This window comes from Sinohyriopsis cumingii, unplaced genomic scaffold (genome assembly GCF_028554795.1).
Source record: "Sinohyriopsis cumingii isolate HCF-2022 unplaced genomic scaffold, ASM2855479v2 utg000441l, whole genome shotgun sequence".
In the NCBI taxonomy this organism is placed as follows: Eukaryota; Metazoa; Mollusca; class Bivalvia; order Unionida; family Unionidae; genus Sinohyriopsis; species Sinohyriopsis cumingii.
The window spans coordinates 1-22,787 of record NW_028315899.1 but is presented as its reverse complement, the minus strand read 5'-3'; the positions used below and the strand labels follow the sequence as shown (position 1 = coordinate 22,787).

General features: G+C 38.9%; 1 protein-coding gene across 1 annotated transcript; it reads left to right on the top strand.

Annotated features, from left to right (window-relative positions):
• The first annotated feature begins 2,940 nt into the window (after positions 1 to 2,940).
• LOC149774034 (uncharacterized) lies at positions 2,941 to 22,781 on the top strand. The gene is made up of 3 exons (XM_089945884.1): positions 2,941 to 3,268; positions 18,063 to 18,130; positions 21,907 to 22,781. The coding sequence occupies exons 1-3, from the start codon at positions 2,941 to 2,943 to the stop codon at positions 22,036 to 22,038; spliced, it is 528 nt and encodes a 175-aa protein (XP_089802010.1). The 3' UTR covers positions 22,039 to 22,781.
• Positions 22,782 to 22,787: the final 6 nt, after the last annotated feature.

Genomic DNA, 22,787 nt, shown 5'->3' with positions numbered 1-22,787 from the left:
ATTCACAAAACTCTTGGAACTCCAAATGCACCTGGAGTATGCTAGGCGCTTCCTGGACGAACTGGCTGTGGAGGTAACTGTAGAAAATGCGAGAATAGAAGAGGAGGAGGGGGAGATAAAAAAGAAGAACGAGAAGGAAGAAAGAATCCTGCCTCACCTCATGCTGAGACCTCTGTGTGAGGTCAAGCCTGAGGTGAAGACACCTCCACCATTACAACCAGCAGGACGACCAGCACCACAACCACAATAACGTCAGCTACAGCTACCAGTACGAGTGCCAGAGATAAGGAGAGATCATTATCTCCGACTGCAAAATAGAAGACAGAGGGAAGTCTTCACTATCGCACAAAGTAAAGATTGGGATGATGAGCCCACTCAACCCGCCTTTGCGCTCCCAATAAGAAACGTAAATTGGGAGCAGGACTGGAGTAGACGTTGCCTGTGTGAGGCCTGGCCTGGGAGATGCCAGCATTAGCCATGTGTATTTGAAGTTTGAAAAACTCCAGCCCTTCTCAGGGCTAACCAAATCTCTAGAAAAGAGTCTATTCAAGTTGCCAATTTGTGTGAGTGTGGAGTAGTGTGATTGTAAACACTCACTCCTTTACTGATGTGAGTGTGTGTATGTGGGTGTTTGTATGAGCTCGCGTACGTTTGTGTGGATATTAGAGTGTGTGTTTGTATTAGTGCGCGTACGTTTGTGTGGATAGTAGATTTGGGGGGGGGGAGTCTTATGCGTTCGCGTAGATTTGTTTGGATAGTAGATGTTGTGGTTTTGTCTCCTTCCCGTGTGTGGATAGTAGATATTGAGGTTTTTGAAAGTATATTTTGGGTTTGTATGCGTTCGCGTACGTTTCTGTGGATAGTAGATATTGTGGAGTTTTCTCCTTCCCGTGTGTGAATAGTAGATATTGGGGGTTTGTATGCGTTCGCGTACGTTTGTATGGATAGTAGATATTGGGGGGGGGGGGTCCTTCCCGTGTGTGGACAGTATATTTTGGGTTTGTCTGCGTTCGCGTACGTTTGTGTGGATAGTAGATATTGTGAGTTTTTTTTTTCTCCTCCCCGTGTGTGAACAGTATATATTGGGAGTTCTGATAGTACATTTTGGGTTTGTATGCGTTCGCGTACGTTTGTGTGGATAGTAGATGTTGTGGTTTTTTCTCCATCTCGTGTGTGGATAGTAGATAATGGAGTTTTTGTTTGAATATTTTGGGTTTGAATGCGTTCGCGTACGCTTGTGTGGATAGTAGATAATGTGCTATTTTCTTCTCCCGGTGTGTGTGTGTGTGTGATAATATATTTGTGATTGTTTTTTCTTCTTCCTTCTGTGTGGATAATGTATTTTGTTTTTTTTTTTTGTTTGTTTGGGGATTTTTTTGTTTGCTCCTTCCCGTTGGATAGTATATTTGTGTTTTGTTTGTTTTCTTCTCCTCTTCCCGTGTGTGGATAGTATATTTGGGTTTGTTAAGAAAGTAGTAGAAAGAATAAGAAGTTGGTGGAGAAAAAGAAATTAAAAGAACAAGAAGAAAACCAAAGGCCCTTTCCAGAGACACTCATATGACTCGAAAAGATATTTATTCTCTTTGCCTAAAACAAATCCGGGTCTATTTCGTAGGGACTTTCATCACAGGACAGGGTGGTTGGCGGGTGGCGGGTAAATTTATAGTGACAGGGGAATCTTCCGGGTCCCGTAGGGACTTTCATCACAGGACAGGGTGGTTGGCGGGTGGCGGGTAAATTTATAGTGACAGGCGAATCTTCCGGGTCCGGTAGAGACTTTCATCGCTGGACAGGGCGGTTGGCGGGTGGCGGATAAATTTATAGTGACAGGGGAATCTTCTGGGTTCCGTGGGGACTTTCATCGCTGGACAGGACGGTTGGCGGGTGGCGGGTAAATTTATAGTGACAGAGGAATCTTCCGGGTCCCGTAGGGACTTTCATCGCTGGACAGATCAGCCTTCCTGTTTGCGTTACAATAGGTTTGAAGTTGATTTTCCTTCCTTGGGATTGTCTTCTCATGAATATGAGTCAAGGCGTATGGTTTATTCATTCAGTAAATATGGACAAGCAAAGACAGAAGATGTTCCGTCAGGTTTGGTCAAGAACATTCCAAATTGGTATAGATTATGAACTAGCAGAACTTACCCGCCACCCCGCTACCCGGTGGGCTAGCTGAACTTACCCCGGCACTCGCTACCCTTTACAACAACCCAACTTTCCCTTGTCTCTATACAGTCCCAATATTCCCCATGTTTAATTCCCCTTGTCGCAAAACGTTCCCAGGGTGTGCTAAAAAGTCTTGATGTTAAACGTACCCAAGGGGTGGGGGTATGTTATATGATCGCCATTGACGGTAAAGTCTCCCCATAAACTACTGGTATGCGTTATATACGGATAAATACGAAATACAGAGATTCTCCAAAGTAAAGATCATGTACAACATGACGATTAAAAGACCGACGAAAACGTATTAATGTCTCTTAAATAATTAATTTGTGTTTGCAACTAACGTTTGATTCCGATAATGGTTGTGTTTTGTAGGGAGGTCGCTAAGTTCATGGTCATATGTTTGTTATGAGAATGTCAATCTCTTGTCAAATTGATTAGAACTTCCAAATCGAAGATTCGGTGTGGCTTTTCAATGGTAAGTCTACATACTGATCGATAAAATCATTTTTCAAAGAATGCGAAAGGAATATTATTGTTTACTTAATATAATTTCATTTGGCAACGATTCTATTTAAACTGGGTTTCATCAATGGTTACGAAAGAAGGACTGTATCATCCAACGTTGCATATGCAAACATTGAAGAAACACATGTAATTTTAAAATACGAAGATGGTGTTGTCATAAGCAAGTGAAGCTGTATTGTCGGCGAGTTTTCGAAGACGAAACCCTGTATGATTACGACCATCCTAAAACTGACAAAAATTAACAGAATGGGCCTACCTCACCTTTATTTGATTCTAGTGGTTTTTGGTCTTTACATCTTATCCAGACCAGAGCAAAGCGATGCGGCCGAAGTCAGCCAAGCGCAGATGATTTTTTTCAATATTTTGGAGGAGAATCTAAATCTTGATATCGTCAATGAAGAGTTTCCGGTGAGAACTTTAGTAGACTGTATCCAGCACTGTTTCTCCAGGGGATACTGTTATTCCATCTACTTTAAAACCCAGCCTAAACTGTGCCAACTGACCAACGGGAGTCTTGATCGTTCTCTTGAAAATGTGAACGGGTTAGTCACATATGCCGATTACAACACCGCAGGTAATGGACTTTGAATAAATATACAATTTTCCAGTTCTTTTTTTTTTTCTTCATTCTTCGATAGCTATAGATCATCAAAACCATGAATTCAAAACTATTTCTTTACAAAGAACATATGCTTCTATTAATGTCTATTCTGGCACACTGACAATCGTTACCTGCGACCTTGACAAAAGTAGAAAAGGGCCTGAATTTCTAAATAAATTTCTGGAAAAGTTGAGGAATAAACACTGTTCGTAGAAAGAGAAAAATAGTGTTAGCATTATACACGGAGATGGTCTAATTGGGAACTTGAAAAAGTCACCAAGCCAGGGATTTGATATGCGGTACAAGCTTAAATTCACCGAAAATGAAACATGAATTAATCTCATCTAGTTGCTACCCTAAACAAAAAGGTGTGTTCACCATCTCGCTACATGAAAAGATAGAATAGTTGTAGGAATGTATGCAAAAGAACAGTTTCTCAACACTGCTCTTTACTGTTAATGATAAATAGTCTACTTTAAAAAAAATATTATATCAAGAACAACAATAACATTATAATAAGTGACAAACATATTTTGGACTTTTATTTTTTCACGATATGAATACCCTATTTCAACTCAGAAGATAACGGTTACTTCATTTGCACCTTAAAAATTATGATGTTTCAAACAGACGTATGGTCTATTTAAGTCAAGATGGGGTTTTCGTTTTCTTATCTCCACGTATAATTCAGTTCAATCGCATTCTTTTCTCTATTATAGAATTAAATGAAAATGACTAGAGATATTTTAAATTTTTACCCAATCACTCATAAATTAGGTAAGGACTTTATGTTAACTTTGTGAACATTTAGTCTAAAGTGAAAAATACCCAACTATGATCAATTAATCCTTTTAATTCCAATTATCCTCATGCTGACAAATCTGCCAATTTCACCAAATAATCAGTTGATATTAGGTAGCTAGTAGTTTTCTCACATGACACTGCGCCATTTTGGAAAGCCAAAGATCGTCGACTCGTATATTATATTATAGGTATGATAAAGCGTCAGAGCGAATCTTAGCAGTGACCTGTGGAACTATTGCCACTCTGTATGGCATTTTGTAAAATACTATTGCTTTTTCTCAACGGTAAGTTTGCTTCGGGCATCTTTAGTTTAAGCAGGCATTGTGCTTGCCTTCTACCGCATGCAGTTGAAATCTTATCACTGTTTCGTATTCGCCTTCTTCCCCGCCGCAGTTTGTAAACTCATCTCACCCCCGATTTTCAAAATGGAAAAGCCTCGATGATATAAAAACAATACACAAACCTTAGCGATTTCATTCACTGAGTTATAATTTCTATTCAGACTGTCTTCAGGTGATCGCTAACAATGTCATATTGTTTGTGCTTCAGACAAAAAGGAGATGATGAATTAACGAATGAAATGGCTAATTTTTACGCATTTTTATTGCGTAAAAGAGTTACAAATCGACGGGGTATGTAAGGTGCAGATGGGGTTGGCGAATACTGCAGTAAGAAATATTAGAATATTTCAGAACAAAGAAAACAATATTATATATCTATCACATAGTCGGTACAGTTTTTCTATAGTATGTGCAGTGTCATTGTTGATATTATCACATACACAGACAGATAGACACACACACACAGACAGACATATATATATATATATATATATATATATATATATATATATATATATATATATATATATATATATATAGTAGCCATGCTTTTCTACCTATTTCCATCTATTAAAACCAACATTATGTGTCCGTTTTCGTCAGAAAATTATCTGCTTTCACGTCATATGACTATAACCTTCAGTAACAGCTGGTGTTGAAGCAAAAATGCTGAAATTTACGAATATAGAGTCTCTGTTAAATACTCTATATGCTTTGTTTGGCAACAGACATGGTAATGGAGTTCATGCAGGGCTGTGCGAATACATGGTTTAAAATTTAGATCGGCGTTTTTTTCTGAGGCTCCAAAGAATGATTTGAAGTCACTGATGATTAGGTAGGGTAGCATGCTATTGTTATCATTATGGTGTAAGGAGTTGTTGGTATGGACAAAGTTTAAATTAAGTGCTCTTTAAATTGATTGATTGAGCAGAAAGTAGTCCCCATAATTTACCAATGTGAACAAAATGCCATGTCAGTATCACGTGACCGTTTATATCCGATCAATTGCAGAAAACTTAGTCAATTAATTTCTTAAAGTATTTATTTGATTATATGGATATTTTAGGTCCGCGCTATCTCATCAAAGTCGGAGACAGGGTGAAAAAATGTCCCACATAGGGTTGGGGTGATGAAAAACATCCCCCTAATCTCTCTCTCTCTCTCTCTCTCTCTCTCTCTCTCTCTCTCTCTCTCTCCACTTAGCCACTGGAGCAGTCACAAACAATAATAACCCAACACTCGTCTCACCTACAATAAACGAAGAAGATAACATATAAGGATTTGTAAAGATAGTGCAGATTCGTACTTCAATTTTTGTGAGGTTGTCCGTTTGCTACAATTCGTTACTGAAATCGAAATTCATTGAACTGCTCAAATAGTCTTAGTGATCCTGTTGCCAAGGTTTATCGCTTTAATTTGGCCAAGTATATTCATTCCGATCGAGAAGGTTCCACCGTATAGAAATAATTATGTATTAGTCGATACTTTTAGACAAAATTAATCGATGAACCTGTCTGACTGCAAAGAGTCACATCTTATACAACACATGGATGTCAGTGCCCCAATGGCAGCTTGTACTTCTCTCGTCATGCCTCCCATGTTTTAATTATATTTTTCATTGGCAATTATGTAGATATGCATTCAATATAGTGACAAGACATTTACTTATAAATGAAACAAATAACATCTGTTGATGTATATATAGACCTGCAGAATACACTCCAAATATCATTATCTGGGAAGTTGACCGCCCCCCCCCCCCACCAGGATCTGCTGGCGCATTATGCAACGATTGCTTTCAATTGTGCACCCTTCATACACAAGTCAGCACGTTACTAGATGCAGTGTGAATCTATCTCTTTTTTGTTCCGTCTTTGAAAGGATGGTCCTTGTAACCTCGGAACAGTAACAAATTTTAATAATGGTATCTGCTGGTTCGTTACCTGGGACCATGGGGTCCACCTAAACTATAGGATGGGGAATGGCTACCAGGATCTGTTGGTAGTGGGATAGCTCGGTCCTATTGATGGATAAAACCGACACAACGACGAAAGTAGTGACTGGTGTACCAATTAATATGACACAGACAACGGAAATTTCCCAAAAGGGACGGCGAAAGAGGTGCAGAAAGGCAGTTTATTCACTAGAGTTGAAATATGTTATATGCAATGTAGTATTTGTTCCCTTCAATCCAGGATAAAATATATGTATGTCTTGTTTTATTGCTATTAGACATGGCTACAGATGGAGCAGATTAGAGGAAAAGAATAGGGCCAGAATTCTTGCCCTTGCTGAATATGAATTTTCCTTTTTATCCGTTTAACATTTTTTAAAATAGTAAATGCGCGATATGTTCGGTGTGATACCATATGTTTCACTCTCTCTCTCTCTCTTTCATATATATATATATATATATATATATATATATATATATATATATATATATATATATATATATATATATATATATATATATATATATATATATATATATATGTGTGTGTGTGTGTGTGTGTGTGTGTGTGTGTGTGTGTGTCCTAAGTTCTATCTTTTCCTGAAACAAATTGCTTAGTTGCATATATTTCTCAGCTGTTGGTAGCTTAGTAATTTTCACGTCGAAATAAATTATGAATAGATTTCAAGTATTGCTTTTTCCTCTGAAAGCTGCAAATAATTTGTATCAAAATATTTCAACTATATATATATATATATATATATATATATATATATATATATATATATATATATATATATATATATATATATATATATTATTGATGATGTACCAATTACGCATGCGTGCTATAGCTAGCTGTACAATAATACTAAATGCTGATAAAGTAAACTATTAAGATTCGATAGGAGTTATACAGAACAAAACACAGTAATGATTTATTCAATATACTTTTATAGGCGCATGCAATATAACTTCAACGAAAGCCTACTTATTGTTAAAAAGAAAACAACAAGAAAACAAGCTGTTTATGATATAAAATTATAAAGCAGCGACTTATATAGTTGGTTTTCTTTTCCCACAGCGTGATTCATGTTAGAAAGGAGACGACTTTGCATATCGTTGTTTCCTTATCTGCAAATTATATCCGTTTTCTTCATCTCTAATTCAATAATAACAAAAATAATAATCTGACTCTAAAAAAAAAAATGCGTAAACATTTTTGTCACTTTTAAAAATCCTACTTCCAAACAAATTGTATTTTTGGTTGTATTAAGTAACTGAATACATATGATGAATCATAAAGAATAATTCATTTTGAATTTCGTTGTATATGCTTTCCAATTAATCAAAAAGACAGAACAATATTGCTCAATGTTATTTAAGGGTATGAAACTTTAATGAATTAATAATATTCACGTATCGTATAGAAAACACTTAAAAAAAGAATGAAGTTTTGATATGCTCTCTCTCTCTCTCTCTCTCCCTCCCTCTCTCTCTCTCGATCTTATTTATCAAGCTAGCTTGGTACAACCGTAAGCTGTCAGTACAGAGTGTTGCCCGTCTGTACGGGTTTGTGTTGCAAAATAATCGATGAATACACATATCCCATTTATTAAATTATATATTCCAAGATTTGTTTACTCATCAGTTTTGTCAAATATATTTTAAATATAGAATACATAGATTTTGTAAAGGTATATAGCATATATATCTTCAGTTAATTATTTCTATATTTAGTATTTCTTATATTTATTTTTAACAAGTTTGAACCTTGAAAGGCTGGAATGTAAACAAGCCAGCGTGCAATGGAACACATATTTCACTTCTGGATAATCACCAAGACCTTATTCCTCACTGCACACTGTCGCCGAAACACACGCAGACAACCACACCATTAGTTCATATTCTAAATAATAAACAATTGCCTTTAAATTCATACCAACCGCTCCGGTGGCCTAGTGGTTAGAGTATCCGCCTCGGATGCGGAAAGTCTTGGGTTTGTTCTCCGGCCGAGTCATACCAAACAATTATGAAAATGGTACAAACAGCTGCTTCTCTTGGGATTCAGCATTAAGAGGTTAGTGTTAGGACTGATCGGCCTGATGTCAGGATTATGTGACTAGGTGGGACATCATGCTACATGTCTGCGGCATGATGTCACAGTGCTAGACATCACTATAACCTGCCACACAGCAGACATCGTAGCTATATGACTGAACAATTGTTAAAGCTACGTTAAAAATCCAAATCACAATTACAATTTACTGTCAGTTCACCAAAGTGGTACCTATGATATATTAAAAAATGCATCCTAAGGGGTTATGAGTTAGTCCTTGAAGCTTATCGGCAAAAATTCAGAAACTATACAAAAGATGCTGCACAAACTCATGTCAAATTTGCTGGAGAAAAAGAGCAGTTATTTGATAGAGGGTGCTTAGCCAAGAAAGTTGAACGAGATTATGAAAGTCTCAAACAGCTTGTATTACTTGAAGATTTCAAAAACTGTGTCCATAGTGACATTAAATCTTATCTTGACGAGCATCAGATTCAAACCTGATCGAGCTGCTGCTGAGTAATCTTTAACTCATAAACTTTCTTTTGTAAACAAGACTTCTATCCAGCAGTCTTCGGGCAGAAAAGTATTTCAGTCTTATACAAGCCCTTATAAAACTCAAACTGGAACAACTTCTAAAAACAAGCTTTTGATAAGCTTGATTCAAGATCTTTGTCTCTTCCTACGTGTACCTATTGCAAGAAAACAGGACACGTTATTTCTGATTGCTACAAACTGAAAAATAGGCATCAGAATCAAGACAGACCTATTCCAAATGCTCTTATTTCTAAGAGGTCAACGTCACGGTCATGTAATGAAAGCAATACATTTGTTGGGTCTAATAATCCCCAGTCTGATTTTATTATGGAGAATTATGAACCATTTATATCGAAGGGTTCGATATCCCTCTTGTGTGATTCGACCAATCCTATCCCTATTAAAATTGTAAGGGACACAGGAGCTTCTCAGAGTCTTTTATTGTCAGGTACTTTGCCTTTTTTGAGAAGTCTTCTTCTAATGAGAGTACTCTTTTTCAGGGAGTAGAGTGCGACTTTGTTAATGTTCCTCTCCATCCGTAAATTTGTCATCAGATTTGGTCTCAGGACCCGTGACAGTCTGAACAGTTTATGTCAGAGGGGGGCAAACTTTCCAGTGCAAGTGCCGCATACACAAATTTACACCTTGTCGCGGGCCGCATAGTTCATTAAGTAAAGTAATTAATATTTGAAATAGCAAAAACAAAAGGTTTTTCTAAATAACATCTAATTAATTTTCAGTTGTTAATATGTTGTTAATATTTGAAAACTTAAACTTAAACTTCAAAAGAAGCACGTTTATTTGATAAACAGAGTAACATAAACAGAGTCAGTGCGAATGATGACTTGTTTCTAAGCCGCATGAAAACCCTTGGCGGGCCGCATGCGACCCGCGGGCCATAGTTTTCCCACCCCTGGTCTATGTTTTACCCGTTGAGGGCATTCATTTATTACTAGGCAACGACCTAGATGGAGACAAGGTTGTGGTTAATCCACTTGTATCTGACAAGCCTTGCTTGGACCAGAAAGTTGATCCAATTGAAAAAGAATTCCCTGATTTATTCCCAGCTTGCGCAGTTACCAGAGCAACGGCAAATAAAGATCTTGAGAATGATGTCAATAAGGAAAGTATTCCTTTAGCTGACACATGTATTGGTCAGGCTTTTGATGAGGTCACTTTCACTCCTTGTTTAGATCAATCAGGAGGTATTGATCATAGTGATCCTCTTTTAAGTACTCATTCTCTTTATTATAATCAGGGTGATAAACAATAATCACTTGTCGTCAAACAGGAAAAAGATCCTGAGATCTCCTGTTTTTTTCTTCAAACGGCTATTGGTGAAACTGAAGCTTCTAAATATCCTGTCTGTTATTTTATTAAAAATGGAATTCTTGTGAGAAAATGGAGACCTCCCGATGTACCTGCTGATGACAAATGGTCAGTGACCTATCAAACAGACAGGAAATACTTAGTCTGGCCCAGGACACTCCATTGGCTGGTCATGTAGAGATCAATAAAACTTATCACAAGATCTTAACTCACTTTTTATTAGCCAATTGTTCTTTGCGTTTCACTTATATTTTGACCAGCTCTCGGCAAAATGCGTTGTTTCAACTCCATAAGCAAATCACGAATGTTCTCTTGTAAAGTATCCATAATCAGAACATACTATACCTTCTTTTTCGGAGGTAATAAGCGTACTTTTTGAACAGCATCGGTTTTATGTTAGTTCCGTTCCAAAATGGTTTAGTCACTAACACACCACACGTCGTACAGAAGTTTCCACTTCAACGAAGATTTCTTGGCGTGAAAGATTTTGATAATCCTCTAACTCGTCCGTTGGAATTCAGTGTATTAGGATCACCTTGTAAGTAGAATGAGTGGCATCCAAACCTTTATGAATCTCACGCGAATCATCAATGTCCGACCAACGGAACACTTTCAAATGAATCAGTCCTCTTATACCCTTCAGGTACCAGTGGTTTAAACACCGGTGATGGAATGGATTAAATTTTCTTTGCGTTGAACTTGTATTTTGACCAACTCTCGGTAAATGTGTTCTCTCAACTCCACAGGCAAACCACGAATGTTCTCTTGTAAATTATATATCCAGGGATTACTGAGGTCGTCCTACTAAATGTAGGTAGTGACGATTCGGAGACCATCTAGCATGTTCCAGGTATGCAGAATCTTTCTGTTTCCACTCGTGTAGAGACACACCGCAACTGAAGCACTTGACTTTATCCCCTTTACTCATGTATAAAAATCCAGCTCTAGCTAATTCTTCGGGGGTAGGTCCTCCCAGACATTTAGGCTATTTTCCTTGGAACGTTTGAAAACGACTCTCTAAGTCGCAGTATTCACGCAAACGCGCAGAGAACGAATATTCGTCTTTCACAGGTTCGTTTCGATGAGGGCAGGGTGAAATCGACAGGAGTTTGCTCACGTTCTGGATGACATCCGTAGGGTGGTAGACGCATGGTCTCGCGTAAAGGTTGATATTGACAATGAAAACCAGTAAAGGTCCAAGATAACCAGTGGCATGGCTTTCGCATCCGTCAGGTTTGACACGCACAGCATCCCTTTCCATGATAGGTGTAGTGGTAGTAGTAGTAGTTATAACAAAGTTCCCATGATGCTTTACTGCATCGCTGAGGTCAGAGAGTACGGCATCGCTCTCATCACAAGGCACAGCATCGCACTCCATTTCAGAATCATCGAACTTAAACGATGTCTATTTAAAAGAATTCATCTATCTCGCTTGGTCTTGGTAGTTGCAATGAACTGTCAGTCTTGGTCGTTGTCCCTTTTTAAATGCTGACCAATATCGACGTGACCGTACGGTAAAGTGCAGTGGTTGGGAAGCTGCACTCTCTTCTGGTTTACGATTTGATGCAGTTTTTTTCCAAAGGGTGACTGACGATTTGGTGAGTGAGTAAACATAAAATCTTATGCTGTTCGTAGGTGGTCACTCTAAAATTTCAATCCTGTTCAGACTGCAAGGCTTCTTTCAATACCCCCAATGTTCACCACTCGACTGGTCCGCTAATTGAGAGTCAATGCTTTCACTTTACATTCCGTGTGCACTTCTCCTTGATTGTCCCGGTATTCGTAGCCATAATTGTTAGGGCCACCACTAGCAAAACTTAGAATCTTCTCGGCCTGGTGTTCGTCTGTCCAAGGCTCCTAAACGGTCTTCTTCGATGTCAGGGTGACGTTGACCCGGGCGATCGATGTAAATGCAACTGTCCGTGTCAAAGTAAAGGACGCAATCACATAAAAGTTCTAAAGCTTCGAACAATTTTAAGCGAGCATGGGCTATCATATAAGCTGCAATTATTACATTTCCAAATTCGTCAGCATGTACAAAGTCCAGTTCTTCTTCGTAATTGACTAAGATCAAGTCCTCACGAACCACGTCCACGTGTTTCATGTATTTGGTTTTGTCGTGAATCCTCTGGAAGTACCAGGAAGGTTCTGTCAAATACTCTGTCTTGGGGAAACACGGTTGCTGTGCCATTTTGCACCACAAGCAATTTAACACCACTCTAACAAACGATCGCCTGTCTTCGTTTTTCTCGATGTGGTCTAAAGTGATGCCTTCTTGTGCCCAGTATTTCTCTTTGAATGTCTTTTCGTCTTCGGGAGTGTGACACCAGGAAGGATAGCCACTGACTTCTTGCTTCAGTTTTAAAAAGGTATCCACGTGGCCTGTGAAAATGCCTTTCTGACTTGGGTCACCCTTGTGGTACTGTTGTGTCTTGGGAAAGTGGTAAATTTCGTACACTTCTAACAGTTGGTATCCCAAGTCCAGAGTTTTGAACAACTCCTTGCTGACCCACGTTCCCGTCAAGGCGCGTTCTTCCTGGGTGTGCTGACAAGGCTGGTCTTGGTTGCACGTTTCAGCACAAGTATGGCACAACGAAAACATCGGTTTTCTTTGGCAATGATGAGGTAAAACGGGATGGTACAAGTCCGTGGGAGACAAGACTTTGCACTTGCACTTGTAGTCCAGGTCGATGTGATTCGTCATCAACAATATTTGCACACGTAAGGATACAGCGAATATACTTCCAAGTATTTGATTTCTTCTCCTTTCTCCTCATCGGCGTGGTATAGCAAACATGTGGCATTTGTCCGTCCTCCGTACAAACTATCACGTGGGTTCAGTGGGTCGACCAGCTTGTAACCTTCAAAGATGCGTTTAAGCTCGGGATCGGTTTTCAAACGGTGATCGTACTCGTGTTCCCACATTTCTACCACTTGCTGTTCTAACTTAAAGCGTCGCTGACAAGTGGCCTCGTACACGTCTTCCATGGTCCGTTATAAAAAACTGATTTTGTGTCACGTTGAGGGTAGCAGAGGGGACATCCGTGAAATAAGCAACCGTTAAACTCGTACATGATCTTGGGGTTTTCTAAGTCTCAACCATCCACCGAATACGTTCCGATGGTTTTTTTCGCCTTCTCCGTTGTGGACATGTTGTATCCATTTGTCTTCCTTGTCATACAAGTAATATAGCCTTTGATCGAGTATTGACGTTTGACAAAGTTGGTCGTTTGAGGGCTGATGACAGCCAGGATGTTTTCAGGCATGACTCGTTGGCTGTATACTAAGGAACACGCTTTGGCAATGGTGCAGGCTTCTTTCAAAGGATCGATCCCTCCATGTTCCATGAACAGTTCTCGAAATATTCCACAGCAACGCCGTAAAATGTCCACGTCAGAATGACAATACTTTAACATTTCTTCCTGAACGTCGAAGGGATCCGAGGCGTGAGCCTGGTACCAAGCGTAGAAAGCTTCTCGTCGTTCGGTTCGGTACGCATGTTGTCGGGGTCGTAGTCGTGAGCCTCAGGCAAAAGGGGTAGAACGGCGCGTTGATTGGCTTCGGTATTGAAAAAGTGCGGAAAATAACATTTGGCCATTTCTGTCATTCCAAAGTTTTTGAGTTTTATGCATCCGACTCAAAGGCATGGCCAAGTAGCTCATCGAATCTTTAAACTGTATTTGACTCACTTGCATGACAATGATTTTGGCTGCGTTCAAAGTGACTTTAGGACGTTCGGTACTTTGTTCCGTATAGTATTTCAAAAGAAACTATCCACCGTATCCCAAGAAACTGTGAGCCATTCCCGTGGTATCACGATGACAATCTCCGTAACGCTAGACGTCCTCTTGGCTCAACGTCTCGTCGATGGGGTTTAAGATCCATTGGGCGAGATCGCCCTGCGTGCTCGGTCCACGAAAGGATTTTTGCACGTCCTCTAGGAATCTTGCTGCAGTGAGGGCAATGACTAAAGATAGGCTCTTGGATGCACTTCTTGCACGCTCGATGAGCAACACATAAATTAGGAATGTGAATGCCAGTCTCCTGCAGGCATTCGAAATCAAAAAAGATGAAATTGTCTTTCTTCTGGTCATCGTCCTCCTCTTGTTTGCGACGGTATTTTGGAATGTAGCATTCGTGCCCACGATTTGGCGATAATGTGACATCGTTCATTTCCTCAACAAACGTGAAACATGGCACTATTGGTACGTATGCCTTGCCCACAAGTAGGGCACAATCACAGCAGTTGACAAGCACTTTTCTGCTGTGAACCTTGCGTCTTTAGATGTTGTTGGTAACAAGCAGGGCTGACAAAAGTGCGCTGACAAGCAGGGCAATGCATTCGTGGTTATCCTTCGTCCAGACAGGGTTGAGAGGCAAAACATCCCTGACATTTCGATCCACAATGCTTTTAATGTTCTCGATTGTTAAAGCCATAGTCACATTTCTCAGTAATGACTGTATCCCAAGAACGATGTTATACTGGTGATAGCATTGAAATGTTCATCGTGATGATAGACATGAATGTATTTTCTTGGAAATCTTTGCCTCGAAAAAACAGAGGATCGCGCACTTCTTGAGGGTGTACTTTCAAGGTGTAGCATGGAGCAAAGACGTCTTGTACTTTTTGCATTTCAGGAATGTCTTTGGATAGCCCCGCTTGTTGTAACAGGAGTTCTGCTTCTCTTCGCTGTTTGGCTTGGTCTGATCGCTGAATAGTTTTCCAGGCTCTTTTCCATTCTACCGTGTCGTTCTTGTCGGCATACGTTCGTCCTACGACGATGCCACAGGCTAAACACATCTGGTCTTGAGGGTTGATAATTTGAGCGAGGCTACGCTTGATGCTACGAAAGGTCTTCCACCAATAACACTTTTCTGCGTTGTCCGGTCCCTTGGGGAGAGACACGTGGGTCATGAACAGTGTGGTTTTTCCATCGGTGATGTGAAATTTGTCGTTGGATTGTTGCACGTGTTGAATCTTGTCGATGACTTTGTAAGGTGTCAATTCTGCTGGGCTGTTAAACTCGATCCAAACGGGGGACTTCAGACTGTAGTGAAGAATGGAAAGTCTCAAGCGACCGTCTTCTTTGGCTTGAAATTGTCGTTTCAGAGTGGTTAACAAAGAATCCCACACATCGGTGATGAAGCCCTCTGCTTTCTTCAACGGTACGTTGGACCCGAAATTTTTAAACTTCACCGTGTACGTGTAAGCCGAAGTTCTAAATTTTCTAGAGGAGCGCTTATCCGTCTCTCGAATGTAATAGTATTTTTCAGGGTTTACTAATGGTGGTGAACTTTGGTTAGGTGTAGACTCTCTGGGTCTGGATTCTGGCTCACTCATGTCATCTTTAAAATCACTGTCATGAATTTGTGCCAAGACTTCAGCTACTGTACGAGGCGATAAATCACGTTTCTGCGTCTTACTTTCTTCCCCTTTCTCCACCAAATGATGCGATCGTTTCATCTTGACTGTTTTGTTATACATGTTGTATGGTGTATATATGACTAGAAAAGATTTGCTTTTATGCTTACTTTTTTTTAGTCTCTTGTATAGTTGTTTATGTTTGTTTGTTGTCTGTTGTATGTGTTACCCGTCTTCAGTAACGTGACGTTACAAAATCTGTAATGTAATTTCCCATAGTCGCTATAAATCTTGTCGCTCTACCGTCCCAGGGGGTCTCGTAATGATAAGTCACATTGTCGCTATAAATCTTGTCGCTATATCGTACCAGAGGGTCTAGTAATGATAATTCCCATTGTCGCAATAAATCTTGTCGCTATATCGTCTCAGGGGGTCTCGTAATAATAATTCCCATTGTCGCTATATCGTCTCAGTGGGTCTCGTAATGATAATTCCCACTGTCGCTATAAATCTTGTCGTTATACAGGCTCACGACGTTTTTGACTGGAATTTCCATTGTCGCTATATCGCCCCCATTAACTAATTTTATGCTAACTTTGTGAGTGATGAGGTAACAATTTGTACTTCGATAAATACCCAACCATGTTCAATTAATACTTATAATTATCAGTTTCCTCTTTTCCGCCGTCAAATCAGCGGATCTAGTCGACAAATCATTCGATTTTAAGGTAGCTAGTAGAATTTATTTTATTAGTCTCTTCGCGATGTGCCATAATACCTAGCCCCATCTTGGCTTGCCAAGTGTCGTAGACCATTACATAATATTGTAGATTGGATAGGGTGTCACAGCGGGTCATGTCAGTCATCTGATGGACTTTTTTTTACGAGACGGTTGCATTTTCTTAACATTATGCGTTAGGCACCTGTTGTTAGGCATTCGTTCTTCGTACGCTCGACCTCAGTTTATGAAATAATATCAACGTGTAATATTGGCCTTCTCCCCCGGCAATTAGTACCTCCCCCCCCCCCCACCGAAAAACCTCGTTGATAAAAATTAATGCACATAATTTAGTAATTTCATTCATTTTGTTATAATATCCAACCCTATTGTCATCGGGTGATCACTAACATCGTCGTTTGTTCAAACCAAATGGGCGTGTGTGTGATTAGAATTTTTAACGTAGCTTTAACACTTTTTCAGTCATATCGCTACGATGTCTGCAGTGTGGCAGTTTATAGTGATGTCTAGCACTGGGCCATCATGTCGCAGACACGTGGCATGATGTTCCACCCAGTCACATTATCCTGACACCAGGTCGACCAGTCCTAACACTAACTTCTTAATGCGAAGCGCCTAGCGAGGCAGCTGATAGTACCATTTTTGTAAGTCTTTGGTATGACTCGGCCGGGTTTCGAACCCACGAAATCGTGCTTCCGAGCCGAACGCTCTTACCACTAGGCCACCGGAGCGGTCGCCAAACCAAATGGGTGTTTCTTTACTAATGTAGTTCATCGTCTCTAATAACTTTGGTATATACTTCTCTTTGAACACAAGTACACAGGAGTGAAACCCTTGCCGTTTGTATTTTCTTTATTTTGAGAAATATTCAAACTAAATGTTGCAAATATTGAGATCAGCCAATACAGATATTACCTAATATATATGTGGAATCCAAAGACCTTTACTCCTTCGCTGAAAATAGATTTGTCACAATCAGGTCAGAAATTATAAATTAATGAATTACATGACTACGTTTTGTTCATATTTTTATATCGTTGATGCTCTTTGTTTATAAAATTATAAATGGGGTACAAACTCTGTGTGTGTGTGTGTGTGTGTGTGTGTGTGTGTCTGTGTCTGTGTGTGTGTGAATATTATATTAAGCAATATATATGAGTTTCATTTCATTTCTTTTTTTCTGAAATATTCTGACATTTTATTACTACGGTTTCAAATGCCTCTGCTTCTACATATTTTGATCTTTCAAAACCCAAAGTGTGTCCATATTTAGTGAGATCCGCCGCTTTCACGCAATATGACCATGGACTTCCATAACAGCTTGTGAAACATTGTCCAAGAAAAAATGAATTAATCTATGAATATACAGTAGCTTGTCAATGTCTTGTTTGGTTAAGGTGTGTTGGAGTACATGTAGATGTCGGTGGGTGGCTTGTTGTTATTATGGCGCAAGGAGATGGTATAAGACAAAGCTTCAACAAAAGTGCCCTGCTCACTAAATGCATACCCAAAATAGTCCCATAATTTACTGATGTGTAGAGAAATGCTATATCGATATCACGTGACGATTCATATCCAATAATATTATAGAAATTTCACTCAATTAATTTATTAAAGCATGTATTTGCTTATATGTATATTTTAGGTCTGCGCTATATCATCAAGGTCGGACAAAGAGTTACACGAGGCCCTACATGGGGTTGGGGTAATGAGGTAAGACAAATTCCCCATAACCCTATTTTCTCTTATTTCTGTCTGATGTTCACTCATGTTCCAGTTGTATTCACTTCTTCAGGAATCTGACATTTCAGGAAATCAAAGGTATTAACGCCACAGAAAGAACCATTGTTTATATTTTGAAAGAAAAATGAATTTTGTTTCTTCTTACAGACGTATACTACCTTCAATACTTATGAAATCGTTTGAGAATATAAATAATATAAAAAAACATAATACATTTTATTCAGAAAGACCCACTATCCTCCTAAACATAATGAAGGCTGTGAGTAAAATAACATTTACCAGCTCATATATTCATTCAGACGACAATGTTGTTAATTATTATTATAATTTACAAAGAAAAGGAACATAATATCGAATGTAATGGGACTTTTTTTCTTTTGGGGGAAGAAATAAACCGATTGATCAATACCCAACCATCCGTCTTCACCTATTTATAATTATAACTTGCACGAGAGTGCGACCAGCATTGACAAAGATCTACCCTCATAGTGAGCACAAAATAAGAAGAACAGTTAACGTGATCTGTCTCAGGACCGGAGGAGGAGAGTGATGTCAAAATGATAGGTTTTGGGATTGGGATGTGCCGGCGGGACCCGAATAAATGTACTCAAAGTATGCAGCAGTAATTTTAAATTCCTGTTATTCATGTACTAACTTGTACACAGTTGAGCAGGTACTTCCTCCTCGTTTTCCATAAAAGAACAACATCAGTAAATTACGTAATAATTGCAAATATTGAAAACATGAAAGCCCAGTCATTCTCAGCAAGTAAAATAATTTTCGTTTCAATCAAAAGGACAAGCGACAGGCTGGGGGTTAGGGAGAAGGTGTAGGTGGGCGGAGTTAACTTTCCCACCTGTAAAACCCCTATAACAATGGGCGAGAATTAATATAAATGTTTCTTTGAGTAAGGTTTCTTTATGAGAAGGTGATTAAAATTACGCCTTGGAAACGTTTAAATAGAATGGCTTATAAGGCTTCCCCCAGGCTCCTGACAGGGACTTCCATTCCACAGACTTCTCGCCTACTTGTTTAGGCCCCTCACCTCCATAAACCCATTTTCAGAATCTTGAATCTAAGTCTGACAATCATGTAAACAAATTTATTATTATAGTGTTGGTGTTTTAATTTCAAATAACACTGTTCTATATATTTTATATTTTAATTCAAAATAACAATAGTCTGTTGTGTTGAAATTATAATTTCAAATAACACTATTATATAGTTTGGTATTTCAATTAAAGTACCAATATTCGATGGTTTTTTAATTTAATTTTTCCTGCAAATTAAGGCGTAGGTTCGCAATACTAGCATGATCGTTTGTCCGCTGACACTGTCATTGTTCAGATTTAAGATTTCATTTAATTTTTTGATGATGATTAAACACTGTAAATCCTCTAGGCATTAATCGATATACTTCTCACATTCGGACATTGATTGATTCTGAATCTCCAAGCATAGTCCGATAAATCAAAAATATGTGTTGATCCTGATGGACGATGTTGTGGGCATGATGTCACCTGTTCATTAAAATATGCAGTTTTGCTGCATGCAAATCATTCCGGAACAAACCCGCGTACACTTTAGACATATACCGATAATTGGTAGCAGCCATATCAAGCGCGAAATTTAAAATGACCACAGGACATATGATTGTTCTATTCCAAGTGGATTTACAAGTCACCAAACATATGATTTGCTCAGGAAATATAATCTACATGTCACCAAAAGAACCCTTCAGCCGACGGTAGATGCACAGCCACAAGAAATACCTGTAAGTGTATAAAATATACATCGATGTGTGCAGCCAAATTTGCATGCAGATAATTGCAGCTTTTAATGAATACGTGATATCAGCCCCTCACCCGAAAATCAGTATTATCACGGGTGAATGGCTAATTTATCGACCTACTCCAAGCAGTAAGCGTCTCGTTTTAGACTTGCGAGATTGTGCGAGATAACCCGAGAGAGCTATTTTCAGGTTTTGTAAAAAGGGTATATTCTTTCGTTATGCCTCCCAATGTTTAATTAGATTACACACTAGCAGTGATAAACCAGAGAAGACCAATTCTGAACATATGTATCCGGGATAATAACCAAATCATGTACGAAGAATTCAAGCACCTGCTGATGTACAGGCAGGCTTGCAAAATACATTAATGATGGACACTGCCAACTATCATTGGGTTTACAGTCAAAACGTACCCAAACCGAAACGTATCCAAGTCGAAACGTACCCAAGCTGAAACGTAGCCAAGACAAAATGTACCCAGACCGACTCAAGTCAAAATGTGCCCAAGTGATAAAGTACCCAGATTAAACATGACCCACACTCGTTTTAAATAATGACATAATTTGAGTGTATTGTGTTTCTTGACAGTGGCCAGCATGATGGGCAATGGAAATCGGCAGACGCAATGGAATTATCTCATCTAGCTTCAAAGCGCATTAAGAAAAAATGTTTTTAAGTAAAGAATTATCGCTAGAATATATTTATGTTGTATTTTCCCTTGGAGAATATTCTACCAACTGATCTGAACCATGTACGATGACTGCTTCATGTGTTTTAACCAGTAATAAGATGCACACGTTTCATACAAGTATTAGGGTCTTTTTTGAAATTTAATTCCATTTTCTATTTCGCTATAGAAACATATATGTATACAAGCTCACTTTTGACTTTATAATTAATAAAATAAAAACATCAAAATAATTTACATTGCGTCTTTATTTGCGCTGCACAATGCAGCGCGCACATCTACCATTCGCTTAGAGGGAACGTTGAATGTTGTTGTTGTTGTTGTTGTTGTGGGGTTTAAACGCCATTTTTCAGCACACGATAGGCTATACATGGCGGCCAGTATTAATGGTGGAGGAAGAACCCGGGAAAACCCCGGAAAGAACCACCGACCCACGAGAAGCTACTGGCAAGCTTTCTCATATACCCACATTGGCTGAATCCGAGACTCGAACCGGTGCAGACAGAGGTGAGATGGCAGTGATCCGTAACGGAGAGCGCTTTAGACCACTCGGCCACTCGGGGCCCCGAACGTTGAATGTAATGCCGCGAACTATGTTATAATACTCCTTAAAATCATTAGTATTTAACAAATATAAGTAAAATATCACTTATGATTCAAGCTTGTTTGACTAAACCAAGCAATGGAAAAAAGGTACGCAATGGAAATGAAAAATGCGAAACGGAAAAATGGAACGCGACGCATTTAAAGACGCTATTTAAACAGTCATCAATCATGGTTCAGATCAGTTGGTAGAATTTTCTTCACGGGAAAACACATCATACATATATTTAAAGGATACTTCTTAACTTAACTGTGTATTTCTTAATGTGCGTTGCAACTAGATCATAAGTTACAATAGTTCCATTCCGTCTGCAGATTTCCATTGCTCATCAGGCCGGTCATGGTGTTAGGAAACACAATACAGCAGAATGATGTCATTATTTAAAGCGAGTGTTTGTCAGGTTTTAATTTGGTTACGTCTTGACTTGGATACGTTTTGACTTGGGTACGGTTTTGTTTGAGTACGTTTTGACCTGTTCCCCTATTATTTGTATGAGAGTTCACCCCCACCACGTCTCCTTATAAGATCTACTAGTGCATAATGCACCAGCAGATCAGGGTATATGCTATCTTCAGTTAAGCACGCGTTATACACAAGCCATAACGTTACTTTATGTAGCCTGAATGTATACAAATATTTGTTCTTTTTCTGTCTTTGAAAAGGACGGTCCTGGTAACCTCGGCACAGTAACAAATTTCGATAATGATATCTGGTGGTACGTTACCTGGGACCATGGGGTCCACCTAAACTACAGGATGGGGAACGGCTACCAGGATCTGTTGGTGGTGGGATAGCTCGGTCCTATTGATGGATAAAACCGACGAAACGATTGCAGCACTGACTAATGTTGGAATTGATATGGCACCGACTACGGAAATTTCCCATAAAGAGGGTATCGAAAGAGGAGGAGGAAGGAAGCTTTACTGTTTTTGCGTTGTTTTATTGCTGATAGACACTGCTAGATACGGAGATTAGAGAAAAAGTAGCGTTTCCCCCGTCCCCACCTTACTTTTTTAATAATCATGCTTAACATCGCACCAAACGTCTCTCTCTCTCTATATATATAGTCCAAGTTCTATTATTTCCTGAAACAAATTGCTTAGTTTCACATATTTTTCTGTGGGTCGTAGTTTAGAAACTTTTCTCGTCGTTATATATTATCAATACTACTATCAAGTACTGTTCTTTCCTGTGAAAGTTGCACATTTTTTGTATACAAATAAACGTGTCTTGATCAAATTTCGTCTCTGAGTGCATGTTGTTATGATCACAATCTTAAGTAACAGAAGAAAAAAAACCTACAAGTTTGTAAAACTCAAATGTGAGAAGAACTTGAAGTATAACGAAGTGAATCCAAATTTATCCTTATAAAAGTCTTTGAAAGTTCTCAACGAACGAAAAGTCCCATATAATTTCAATTCCGGAAATGTACTGGCCCTCTGTAACGTATATCTGATTTAATCATGTTTATTTTTAATTTAATTGTTTGTCAGTTTAAAATTTTTATTCTATTATAATGTAAATTTTTCCACTAGAAATGATA

Bases quoted from the DNA above. Each gene is read 5' to 3' on its own strand.
- LOC149774034 (XM_089945884.1), top strand. From the start codon at position 2,941: ATGGGCCTACCTCACCTTTATTTGATTCTAGTGGTTTTTGGTCTTTAC. The intron at 3,269-18,062 runs GTAATGGACTTT...TGTATATTTTAG, and splicing joins TGCCGATTACAACACCGCAG to GTCTGCGCTATATCATCAAG. The intron at 18,131-21,906 runs GTAAGACAAATT...GTCTTTGAAAAG, and splicing joins CATGGGGTTGGGGTAATGAG to GACGGTCCTGGTAACCTCGG.